The 11,510-nt window shown below is 58.3% G+C and overlaps 2 protein-coding genes across 6 annotated transcripts; both read right to left on the reverse strand.

Moving 5' to 3' along the window:
• On the reverse strand, positions 1-2,698 carry UBL4A (ubiquitin like 4A). Of its 3 annotated transcripts, none has more exons than XR_004282767.1 (5): positions 2,557-2,695; positions 2,280-2,385; positions 1,872-2,086; positions 1,453-1,766; positions 1-344 (listed from the first exon to the last, which is right to left on the reverse strand). XR_004282767.1 is itself a non-coding variant. In XM_032331614.1 (4 exons), the coding sequence occupies exons 1-4, from the start codon at positions 2,602-2,604 to the stop codon at positions 1,656-1,658; spliced, it is 480 nt and encodes a 159-aa protein (XP_032187505.1). In that variant the 5' UTR covers positions 2,605-2,698; the 3' UTR covers positions 1-1,655. The 3 variants fall into 3 exon arrangements, 1 of the variants encoding a protein (XP_032187505.1); XR_004282768.1 differs by having other exon boundaries at positions 1-865; XM_032331614.1 differs by having other exon boundaries at positions 1-1,766; positions 2,557-2,698.
• A 634-nt stretch (positions 2,699-3,332) lies between these two features.
• SLC10A3 (solute carrier family 10 member 3) lies at positions 3,333-7,193 on the reverse strand. 3 transcript variants are annotated; one of them, XM_032331610.1, is made up of 3 exons: positions 6,427-7,193; positions 5,805-5,866; positions 3,333-5,141 (listed from the first exon to the last, which is right to left on the reverse strand). In XM_032331610.1, exon 3 carries the CDS (start codon positions 5,001-5,003, stop codon positions 3,573-3,575), a length of 1,431 nt encoding a protein of 476 aa, XP_032187501.1. In that variant the 5' UTR covers positions 5,004-5,141; positions 5,805-5,866; positions 6,427-7,193; the 3' UTR covers positions 3,333-3,572. The 3 variants fall into 3 exon arrangements, with proteins under 3 accessions (XP_032187501.1, XP_032187500.1, XP_032187499.1); XM_032331609.1 differs by lacking the exon at positions 5,805-5,866 and having other exon boundaries at positions 7,093-7,193; XM_032331608.1 differs by lacking the exon at positions 5,805-5,866.
• Between the last annotated feature and the right edge of the window lie 4,317 nt (positions 7,194-11,510).

Genomic DNA, 11,510 nt, shown 5'->3' on the forward strand with positions numbered 1-11,510 from the left:
CCTGAGCAATACGAGAACAGCATTTATTTGCTGGGGGCATCCGAGAAAGAAGCTACACCTACACCCCGGGGGGAGAAGGTGCGCCTTGCTAGCTGTGAACAGGAGAGTCCGTGGATACGGAGAACAGCCATCTTTTGATCCTGAGGCAATGGCCTGGACTGGAGAGGGGAGGCAGGAGGAGACTGTGCGTCTGGCGGAACCGTCCATCTGCTGCCAGTACCCCTGGACTTCTCAGCTCGGTCAACCGGTGTTTCCTTTATGGCTTAAACCAGTTTCTTTCATGGTTAAACCCATTACTGGATGCCAAATGCAGTTCCTTCCGGTTCAGAGTCCGTCTCACTCACCTTTAGTGGGATTCGAAATTTCAACAAAAATTTCCTGACTCAAAATAAAATGAGAGCATTGCAAAGTGCCAGAGAAGCTTCCCTGCTGTTTGACATTCCCAGCTCTGGGGGGTGGGGGCAGGCAGGGACTTCTTTCTGCTCTTCAAAGCTTTCACCCTTTGGGCCTCTGTCTTCCCTGCCTGGCCACCCAGAATTCACCCCATGAGGCCCAGCAGGAGGGCAGCTTCCTTCTGGCCTTGACCGTCCTGGGTGTCCTCTGCCAAGGAGCAGGTGCCTAGTGACCTCTAGTGCCCACACACAGGACAAGGTGGGAGCGGGGCCACCAGCCCATGCTTCTAGCCCCTGCCCAGCAATCTGAGCGCTCCCCTCAGGCAGTGAGGTGTGTGCAGAAGGAAAGGCCCTGTGTCCATGTGGCAGAGGAAGGGTCTACTTCCACACTGTGGGTAAGCGCAGGGTGTGGGGGCCTGGCCAAGGCTGAGTGACCTCAAGTCAGTCACCTGTCATCCCTCGGTGAGACATGCCTATGTCCAGGAGGAAATAAGCAGAGGGAAAGGTTAACCCAAAGAGCTGTGACACGAAGGACCAAGACATCGCATGCTTGGCCACTGCTCGGTTTTTGGCCTGTGTGTGTATGGAGCACAGACCCCTCACCCCGGGGCTGGGTAAGGATGAAGGAAAGGGAGGTTTCAAGAATGGCCACCACAGTGCAGAGTTAACAAGTAGGAACCGGCGTGGCACTGGGACTTGCCTGAGGTCATACCACAGAGGTCTCCGACTCCCTAACCCACTTTTCCTTGTCGAGGGCACACTGGCTGCAGCAGCTGCGGGGGCCCCAGGGCTGGCTGTCACTTGACCCCCTGCCAATGTCCTGAACCTGTCTGAGGTCAGGTGACAGGACTGGGCAGCCTGGGCCAGCTGCTTTTCCTTTCAGGCCTGAGGAGTTTCTGGAGGTTTATTTTCAGTGGCCTAAACATGACAGGCCAAAGACCATCCCTTGGAACCTGTCCAACAGCCCCTTTTCCCCTCTGCACCCTGAGGCACTTCTAGAAGCTGGCCACGCTCAGATGCTGGCTTCCCGGCTTCACTGCTTGATGCCTCACTGTCTTACCTTTCACGGGAGGCGGGGGGAGAGCCGCGTCCAGTGCGTGTGCTGTGCCTGCCCCCAGCGCAAACCAGGTACGTGGACCCGGGTGCCTGCCGGCTATTATTCTTATTCGTATTATTATTATGAGTCAAATCGCAACAGGAGAACACATTTAATGCTACATGCAGCTTGTAGCCTGGCTGGGCTCCTCCCCACACCGGAGAATCCTATTTGGAGAACCCCTTCTCCACAGCTTCAGTCACTTCGGGGTGCAGAAAGCGGCCAGCCAGGCGCTCGATGTCATCCAGAGTCAGGCGGTTCAGGGACCTCTCATAATCCTGAGGAGAGAAGGCAGGATTCAGGGGGTGCCAGTCGGGGGTACCCTGCGGCAGGGGATGGGCGCAGCCGGGCTGGGGATGGATGTCCTGGGCTGCCTTGCTCACCCTCTGGAGCTGATCCAGGACCCTGGCCGCGTCCGCAGCGCTGAAGTGGCGGGCCAGGACTTTGGAGACGAGCTGCCAGGCGGGGGCCGGCGGGGGTGGGGCCTCGGCCAGTCTCCGGGCGGCGCTTTCTTCCAGCAACACCTTCTCCAGAGGTTTGACCACTAGGTTCAGCTTGGAATTGGGCCCAACGCTGTAGTCGGAGAGTCTCTTCCCATCTGCCAAAGAGAGATTGATAGAAGTCGTTACCCACAGGCGAAGCTCTGCGGCACCTGCCTGAGGAGGGTTCGGTCACCTCCCTGAGGGCAGAGTGGCCAGCACCCCATGTCACACTCCTTCCCGGGCTCGGCCTAGACACCCCGTCCCCCGAATTCCTGCGCGGCTCCCTGGGCGGCTCCTCTGCCCGGGTACCTGCCAGGGCCTTGCCCTTGAATAGCAGCCGCTGCTGGCGCACGGGGACGTTGAGCTTCTCGGAGACCAGATGTTTCAGCGTGGACACCGGCTCGTCCTCCGACACCTGTGGCCGGGCCGAGGGTGCGAGGCAGAGGCTGAGTTCCCGGGGCCCCCGCTGAGGTCGTCTCCCCGGCCTCCCCCACCGCCCATCCCCCGCCCCGCCCGTCCCGTCCTTGCGCCCAGCGCGGGGGGCAGTGCGCGAGCCGGCACGCTGGCGGGACCCCCGCGACGCTACCTGCAGGCTGCACTCGCGGCCCTGGAGCGCTTTCACTGTCAGCTGCATGGCGGCCGCGGCGGCGTCCACTGCGGCGGGCGCGCACCCCGACCGCCCCCCGCTGCGCGCCGCCGCCCCGGGCGCGCGCCGGAACCGCCCGTCGCCGCCGGAAGCAGCGCGAGGGACGCGCCCGGCCCCGCCCCTTCCCGCCCCGCCTCTGCCGGCCCCCGAGGAGCGGACCCCGAGTCCCGCCTCGGGAACGTCGGGGGACGCCACGCGCGCTGCCGGATTTCCCTGCGGCCACGGTGCCTGGCAGCCCGCCACGACAGGGAGGAGCAGCGAGTCGGGCCAAGTTGGCTTCCGGTGGAAGCTGGGGCTTGGTGGGGGGGACGGAGGGCCGGGAGTGCTGTCGTCCCTGGCGGGCTGCTGGGGCTCGTGCAAACCCGGATTCTCTCGCTCGGGAGTCCACGTAAAGGCCCAGCGCGGCCAAGCTTTTGCCCTACTGCCCGAGGGCCCTCTGCCTCTCTTCTCTAGCCTGGCTGCAGAAAGTCAGCTGAGTTTGCGAGCTGGCTGGGGAGCCCGGCCTCTGCACTCATCGTGTCTTCATCCTCCCACGCTCACTCGAGAACAGTAGGGCCCACCTCTCACTGACAGGCAAATGCATGGGAAAGGAAGGTTAGAGAGCGTCTGCAGAGATCACATGGTCACCCAAGCCAGTTCCTCCATCCTGTGTACGTCTCTACGCAGCCACACCCTTCCTGCCCCCACCCCAAGGGCAAAGACTGGAAGCCACCCAATCTTGCTTCTCTCTTTTATTGAAATATATTTTCTGAGCAGTGCCCACCTACCTAACTCAGCACGGCCTCTTTGGCACTGAAAGCTGGAGAATAAAAAACCAGTAAAAAAAATAAGCCTGGATTTTTTTTTTTTTCTGAGTGCATAGTGCATGAGAGCTGAAGGCCTTTGGTACACAAGAACTGTGGAGACAGTGGGCGGAGGGTAGGGGCGAAGGGTGGTGAAAGCTTGACCCAGGGGCCTCAGGGGACTGGGCACAGGCTACTGTAGATGAAGTGGCCTATGACCAAGGCCAGCATTTCTGAGGTGCCACTCAGTGCTACGATGAAGGGGGCCTGGGAGGCGTAGTCTGCTTGAAGGCGACGGAGGGACAGCTGCAGCATGGCCAAGGCCAGCAGGCTGTTCTGTACCCCTACCTCGATGCTGACCGTCCGCCGCTGGGCCACTGGCAGCTTCAGGCATGTGGCCAGGCAGTAGCCCACCAGGAGGCCAACCAGGGGCACTGTGAGGCCCACCAGCACGATGGGCAGCCTGACGCCTGCCAGGATGAAAACCCCCATGCGGTAGGCCAGGAAGAGGCCACCTAGAAGGAGCACAAAGCTGAAAGGCTTGATGACCTGCAGCAGCAACTGGGAGAACTTGGGGAGCCTGGACCTGATCACGACACCTGCTGCTATGGGAACGGCGATGAAGAGCAGGGTCCCCAGGATCTTGGAGATGGGCACGTGCAGTGTTTCATGGATGCTGAGCAGGCGGCTGTAGAGAGCTGAGGACAATGGCAGGAAACCAGTGGCAGCCACTGTGGAGATGAAGGTCATGGAGATGGCCAGAGTAACGTCCCCTCCGAGGAGGAGGCTGAAGAGGTAGCTCCCCCCGCCGCCGGGCGACGAGCAGGTGATGATGAGGCCAAGAGCCAGGGCCTTGGGCAGCATAAAGACCTTGGCCATCAGGAAAGCATATAAGGGCATGACCAGGAACTGGCCCAGGAGGCCCAGCAGCATGGGCTGGGGGCTCTGCAGGAGCCCCTTCAGAACCTCAAGTTCTACTTTGCACCCAAATGAACACTTGTTGACAAAGAGAAGAGGCAGAAGCAAGTAGAGTATGGGGCTCTCTGAGAAGTGGACCAGTTCGGTGCCAAGACTGGTGGGCGTGTCTTCAGCAGGTGAGACCTTGATGCAGAAATCTCTCCGTTCCTCAATGAGCATGGGTGGGGCCTTGTCGGGATCCATAAGCTGGATGTGGAGTGGGGCCAGGCCGGGCAGGCCCGAGTGGATGCTGACCACAAAGCCGCCCCCGCCGCCCCAGGTTATGGCACTCACGTTTCTGATGGTCAGCACCTCTGTGTCCAAGGAGGTGACCCTCAGCGTGGGACCAGGTCCTGTCCTGTTGCCCTGGCCTGGGTACCGGCTTGAGATCACAATGATGCCCTCGCTCTCCTCTGGAAACTCAAACTCCATCACAGAGCCGTCCCCAATGCTCAAGTATTGGCTCCCCGTCAGTGGCACGGTATGGCCCAGAGCTGTGCCGAGGTTGATGCTGGCTATTCCGTGGGCTCCCAATGGTAGGCTGACAAGTAGCAAGGAAACTCTGAGCAAGCCTAGGGGGCCTGGGCAAGCCCTGCCCTCACCCCGTCCAGGCCACTGGGAGCTGCCCCTGCCCCTCCTAAGCCCCATGGCTCCTCCCAGAGGACCGTATGCCCAGGCCCTCTGTGACTTAGGAGAGCAGCCCCACTCGTGCCATCGGGTTGTCCGGAGAAAGGTCCATGGGCCGGGCCTGGCCCTGTGCTGTGTTCCGTGACAGTGGAGCTCTTCCTGAGGAGAGAAGGGACACAGAAAGGTATCTGGTAACGGTGAGCAGCTGTGAGTCCAGGAGCAAGGGGGTCTGGAAGCCCAGTGCTGGGAGACCCAGCAGAGCCCCTAGCCGCAGTCCCAGGAACAGAAAGGCAATGCCTAGTTGCGGCCCTTGAGTGCCATTTGTCTGTCCCCTTCCCCCGCATACCTGCCTCAAGTTTCCCACCCCTCACCCAGCGGGGCCGCCTACAGAAAGGAGTTCCCTTTCAAACTGCGGCTACCTGCTGCTTTCCCTGGCCCTTTCCAGCACAGCGAACATGCAGCAATGGCCTGATACCCGTGGATCTCGGAGAGCCACCCCTAACCCTGTCACCACCAGCCTGTTGCCCATGGGCTTCGAGACAGAGAGGGACCACAGTGACACTGCACCAGGATGAAATCTCCGAGAGGCTGCATGGGGATGGCAAGGAGACAAGCCTGCTGAGAGCCGGGTGCTGAAACCCGGCTTGGGCCAGATCTGAGTGGCCATCAGGCTGTTTGAGTATCATCGGCCAGGCAGAGAGCAGCTGGCAAAGCAGGATGTATAGTGAGTGGGTAACCAACTGGCGGAGGGCCTCAGGGCTGACGTCCATCATCGCCATGCCATTGTGAACAGCCCTGCCGTGGCTTCGTGGCCTACCGTACCTGCCGACAGTGGTGAGGCCGGAGTCCTGGGGCAGGAAGGAGGTCCTCTCTCCCCAGGGAAACTGCCAGAAGCGGGAGCAGGAGGTGGTCAGATAAGACCCTGTGTTTGTAGGGTGCCTTTCTTCCTCCTGTCGGAGCTCCCACTCCTCTGGTAGTCCCCAGTATTTGAGCCCCTTAGGAGCACTGTGTCACCTCTGAGAGGCTCTGTTCTGAGTCCAGGGCCTCCTCCCCATGCCCACACGAGGCCCTACCGAACCTGAGACCTTCCAGTGGGACTATGAGCGGTTCTGGGTGGGGGGAGGGTGCCTGAGGATGAAGGGTTTGTCCACTTCCACTTCTCAATCTGGGCAGCCACTGTCACCTGCTGGAACTGGGGCAACCAGGGTGGGTTGCCTAACCCTTCCCTCACTCCTGTTGGTTGCCTCACTGCAGTGTCCCAGTCCTGGAAGAGGCTCTTGCCTCTCCAGATCCTATCAGTCGTTGGACCTGTTCCCCCTCATCTGAGACTGGGGGGCAGGGGAAGTAGGGGGTGAAGGGCAGGTTAAGTAAAGCTCATCCCTGGGAAAGTTCCCCCATCCCTGCATGCCATGGCCTCTGCTGGTTTGGAGTTTGGGTCACTTACCGTGGAGGCCTTGGTCCAGCTTTGCATGCCACCGCTGAAGAGGGAGGCAGGAAAACCAGAGGGAGTATAAGAAGCAAAGCGGAAGGGAGTCACAAGGAAAAGACGACAGCACTCGGGACTGCAGCCACTGGGGTGGTGTGAATCAGTTCAGAAAGGAGAGGAGGCTAAGGGCCATTCACCCTGTTCCTCCAGTACGGCTGGCGGCTTTGAGTCACTGCAAGAGGGTTCTGGCCCAGATCCCACACCATTTCTGCTTGAGGGACTGGACGAGTTTGAGCAGCTGCACCCTAAGGCAGGGGAGGGAACCCTGGGCCGACCGCTGTTTCCACACCGGCCGTGTGGTCGGTGTGAGCGCAGTTGGCATTGCTGACCCGGCTCCTCCCAAGCTGGGAGTCCGGAAGTTGCCCGCCTGGGCACAGAGCTCGAGCGCCAACCGCGGAGGGGGCGACGCGCCTCGCCGCCGGGCTCGCGCTGCGGTCCTGCAGTCGGCAGGAGGGTAGGCCGCCCGGGCGCTCCCCGGATCGCGCCAGGGGCCCTCACGCCACTCCCAGGCCCTCCGGCCGCGCCCGTCCCTGGCCGGGCCCGGCCGTCCGAGCGAGAGGGCGCCGAGCCGGGCCGGGGCCAGAAGCCGCCTTCTGCCCGCCCTTTCTGGCCCAAAGCTCTCACCTGCAGCCGAAGCCCGGGAGCTCGGCGCCGGGGCCAAGCGCCTGCCCGGCCCGCGGACGCCTGCGAGCTGGGCCCGCCGGGCCCCGCCTCGCTTGCCGGGGCCCCGCCCCCGCCCCGCCGAGGCTCCGCCCCCAGGCGGCCGGCACGCCTCTCGCGACCCGGGCCAGTTTCGAGCGGATATGACGTATCTGGCAGCGACGAGTCGGCGCGGGCGCACGGAGCGGGATGTCTTCCGGGTCGTGCTTGGCCCACGCCGCGTTCCCCTCGGGCAGGGGGTGCGAGTCTTCTGTAGCTGCTGACGTGGCTCCGGGCTCCGGGTAGGGGCCTTGCTCGTGCACAAACGCCCTGCGGCTGGCCCCAGGTTCCCGCCACCACCACGCAGCCGCCGGGCGACCGAGCCCTGATAGCCTCCGCCTAGTTCCACCTCCCTTCGTTCAAGCAGTGACCGAGTGTCTACTTCCAAACTGGGGGGCATCGGTGAGCTTGTGCGCCTTTCAGAACTAGTTGGCGCCACTAGCAGAGTCTGAAGGCGTCGCTGGAAAGGAATGCAAACTGATGGCATAAATTGGGCACAGGTGGTGAGAGTGTAGAAAGGACATGGGGGGCAATAAGCGAGTGCTGAGTCTAAGGGGATTTATATGTTGTGAAAGGCTGCTGGGCGACTGCAGTCAGTCAGTGGCCACCCGCTGCTCTGGAAAAATTTGTCACGGCTCTGATGGAGGCTAGTGGTCCTGAATCACCAGTACGTGCCCACAGGAGGTGCTGGATCGTTGAGAATGGAAACAAAACAAACCAGCGTCTGTATTTTAAGTTAATTTTTCAGGCACCCTGCTAACTTTAATAATAAAAATATTAGTTTAAATTTAAATACATTTTACTTAAAAATTGTATGTTTCATAAAGTTTACGTGGGCAGTGTATGTGATATGTAAACAGATAAACACATGGTGGGCTTTATGCTCCAGAGGGTTTGATCAGAAACATTCAGAGGCCCTAGCTCTCCGCTCTTCTTTAGCCTCAGAGGACCAGTAAGGCGTAAGCCATTTGTGTGTACTGTATTTCAACATCCCTGCTACTACCCCTCACAAATGAGGCAAAGGGGGTCCTGATGGAAGTGGCCTGGTGCAGGGGAGAGGCCTGCGTTTGGCACAATGCTGCGATGGAAAGTGCAGTTTACAAAAGGGCAGTGCGGGTTGGGGTGTCTGAGGACGGGTATTACCGGCCAAATGGAGAAGGCGAATGGGTCAGCTGGGAAGACCTGGGGAAGGAGAACCTAAAAGACTTGTCCTCCCTGGAGGAAACCTGTGTTTTAATACAACTAAGGGGCTCAAGGGGAGTAAATGTAGTTAGGAGGCTGCCCCCTTTACTGTCAGTCACCTGAGCCCTCCCTGAAAAGCCAGAGTGGGCTGGAGGGATGTCCGGCATGAGGGGATTCAGAGGTTTGTACAGAGGAAAAGGACGGTTACATTAAAGGTAAGAGAATATTCATAATTGCTTTGGAGGATTAATAATTTACCTCAAGAGAGGAGGAAGGGCTCTACAAATCAGTCAAGGACATCTACTTCCAAAAGAGAAGTCATCCGGACTGAGAGAACATGTAGAACAAACAGTGTGACAGTCAAAACGTAAATGCAGTTCAGACGGGAGCCCTGCCACTGTACTATGTAATAGGGCCACGGTGGCTACCCTGAGAGGTATGCTTACCTCCTGGTCTCTGGGCAGCCGTCTCTAGGAATCTGTGTGGTGAATGAGCGTGCAGGGAAGACACGTTCTACACAAGCACAAGTATGGCATGCATTTGCTATTTATAGGGACGGGTGACAACTGTCATTTTTGCCTGCCCAACATCAGGTAACAGGACCTCGGTTTTCTTTGTGGAAGATGTCCCTGCTCCACACTTGGTACACAAGATCTGGATGTGGGTCACTCCAGCACTTGCCTCTGGGGTGGGCACATGCCTCCATGTAGCCCAATCGGAGCCAGCCATATCATAGGAGGATATGCCCATAATCTGACCTGGACCAATGAGACTTGTGCTAGAACTGCTGGCAAGGTGGGAGTTATTTTTTGGCTGGGATTACTAAACTGGGACCTCTACTACTGCTCCCCCGAAGTGGGGGAGACGGCATGTTTGAAAATGAAGCAAATTACAGAGAAAAGTAGAGCCAAGAGATGGAGGAAGCTCATGTCCCAATAACATAATTGGGGCTAGAATCACCTGTGGGCATTGGGGTCCGATATATGAGAACACTAAGTGTCCCCTCCCATGTCATTACTTAATTTTCGTTATGTCACTTTGGGTTGGGATCCTGACACAACCAAAGATGACCTAACTCCTCAAGGGTAGGTGGGGGGAGGGGCACCAGCCCCGTACCCCGGTGGAGGAGGACCAAAGGATACAGCTTTGCCTCCACTTTGGAAATTTGGGCAGACTGCTCCACACCATCATTCGCTTCCTAGCCTGGGTTGGCCCAAGGGGGGATTTAAGCTGGCTTGGTGTTTCCATCTGTGTGACTGGTGACTCCCCGTGAGGGCAAAGCCCCCTGAGGAGTTAGGGACCATCACTGGGGTTCACTCTGACTGTCCCAGCATGTAACCCAGCCCCAGCAGGCCCTTGGCAGGCATTTGGGAACAGTCAAGTGACCGCAGCAGTGGAATGAGGCAGTTGAATAGGGCTGCATGCCTCCCAGCCTCGCAGTGTGGACTTTCTTTGAGGTTCTGTTTCCTTTGGGACATGCTACCAACCTTGGGGAGCCCCACTTACTTGGCTTCTGGCCTCTCAGCTGCAGTGAAATTCTCCTAAACTCGCCAGGGACTTGTCTCTATCCTGCAAGTGGGGACAGTGACAGTCCCTTCTCGCTAGGGTTGTTGTGAGGCCCACGCAGGTAGTGCGTGTAACTGGAGAGCTGGTGGGAGGCGCCGTTGGAATGCTGGCCACACAGTGATCACTGGGGCAGCTCAGTGGGTACACAGGGCTTTGCGATGCTGTTCTCTCTCCTTCAGGGGACGTTCAGAATTTTTTATGATAGGTTTAAAAGTGCATGCTTGTATGATACTACCCATTATCCATATGTCAAACCCATAGCCTGTATAACAGCAGGAGGGAACCCTGCTGTCAGCTTGGGGTTCAGTGATGACACGTCAGGGTAGACTGGGGATGTGGAACTCTGCAGTTTCCGCTCAACATTGCTGCAAACCTAAAACTGTTCTAAGAAGGTCTATAAATAATGCATGCACATTAAGCACTTGGCTCAGGGCCGGGCTGGGAGTGGACTGCTACGATCAGCATCTGGGCCCTTCTGGTGTCTCCACCTCCATGACCTTTGAGGTCCCGGCATCACCACCACAGCCTCTCCTTCTGGGCGGCCCTGGGGGCCTCTCACTCTTTTCCCTCCTCCTTACTTTCCTTTCTTGACACTCTGTTCACATTCTGGCTGCAGTGAACTCTTAAAAGGTGAAGGCTCGGGAAGCCTGTCTCCAGAGCAGTACTCATGAAGTCCTGCGCCCCTGCCCCGTTGAGGTCGCTTGGCTGGCTCCTGGTTTCCCCAGATCTAGGAAGTTCAAACTGCCTTTTTTCCTGTTTCTGAGTTCAGACCGCTTCTTTGCTCCTGGATGTGCCGTTCCAGCAATACTCCTTATAGTTTCTTGCTGATTCTCACTCAATGAAGGGAAACAGAACCGTAATGTTTAAGAAATGATGAATAGGGGGCGCCTGGGTGGCTCAGTGGGTTAAGCCGCTGCCTTCCGCTCAGGTCATGATCTCAGGGTCCTGGGATCGAGTCCCGCATCGGGCTCTCTGCTCAGCAGGGAGCCTGCTTCCCTCTCTCTCTCTGCCTGCCTCTCCATCTACTTGTGATTTCTCTCTGTCAAATAAATAAATAAAATCTTTAAAAAAAAAAAAAAAAGAAATGATGAATAGGGGTGCCTGGGTGGCTCAGTGGGTTAAAGCCTCTGCCTTCGGCTCAGGTCATGGTCTCAGGGTCCTGGGATCGAGCCCCGCATCGGGCTCTCTGCTCAGCGGGGAGCCTGTTTCCTCCTCTCTCTCTGCCTGCCTCTCTACTTTTGATTTGTCAAATAAATAAATAAAAATCTTTAAAAAAAAAAGCCAAATAGCTCACAACTTGGGCTTTGAAGCCCTGATCTCAAAGACATTCAAAGTAAAGTGCCGCAGGTCAACACAAGCTCCTGAGGGCGGGTGTGGGCAGTGGGGAGGCACCTGGCTGTTTTTAATTCTCATCCCTGTCTGTAGCGGCCTTGGGGTGTGGGAAGGAGTAGGTGGCAGAATGCTCTCGCCTGGGCAGGGTTGCGGGAATGCCAGCGGCGAGCTGCGTGTCAGGGGCAGGAGCCCCGGAAACTAGGGTTGTCTATGGAGGCTGTGGGAGCGGGTCCGCCCAGCCCCCCGCACACGAACGCACTTGA

This window comes from Mustela erminea, chromosome X (assembly GCF_009829155.1).
Source record: "Mustela erminea isolate mMusErm1 chromosome X, mMusErm1.Pri, whole genome shotgun sequence".
In the NCBI taxonomy this organism is placed as follows: Eukaryota; Metazoa; Chordata; class Mammalia; order Carnivora; family Mustelidae; genus Mustela; species Mustela erminea.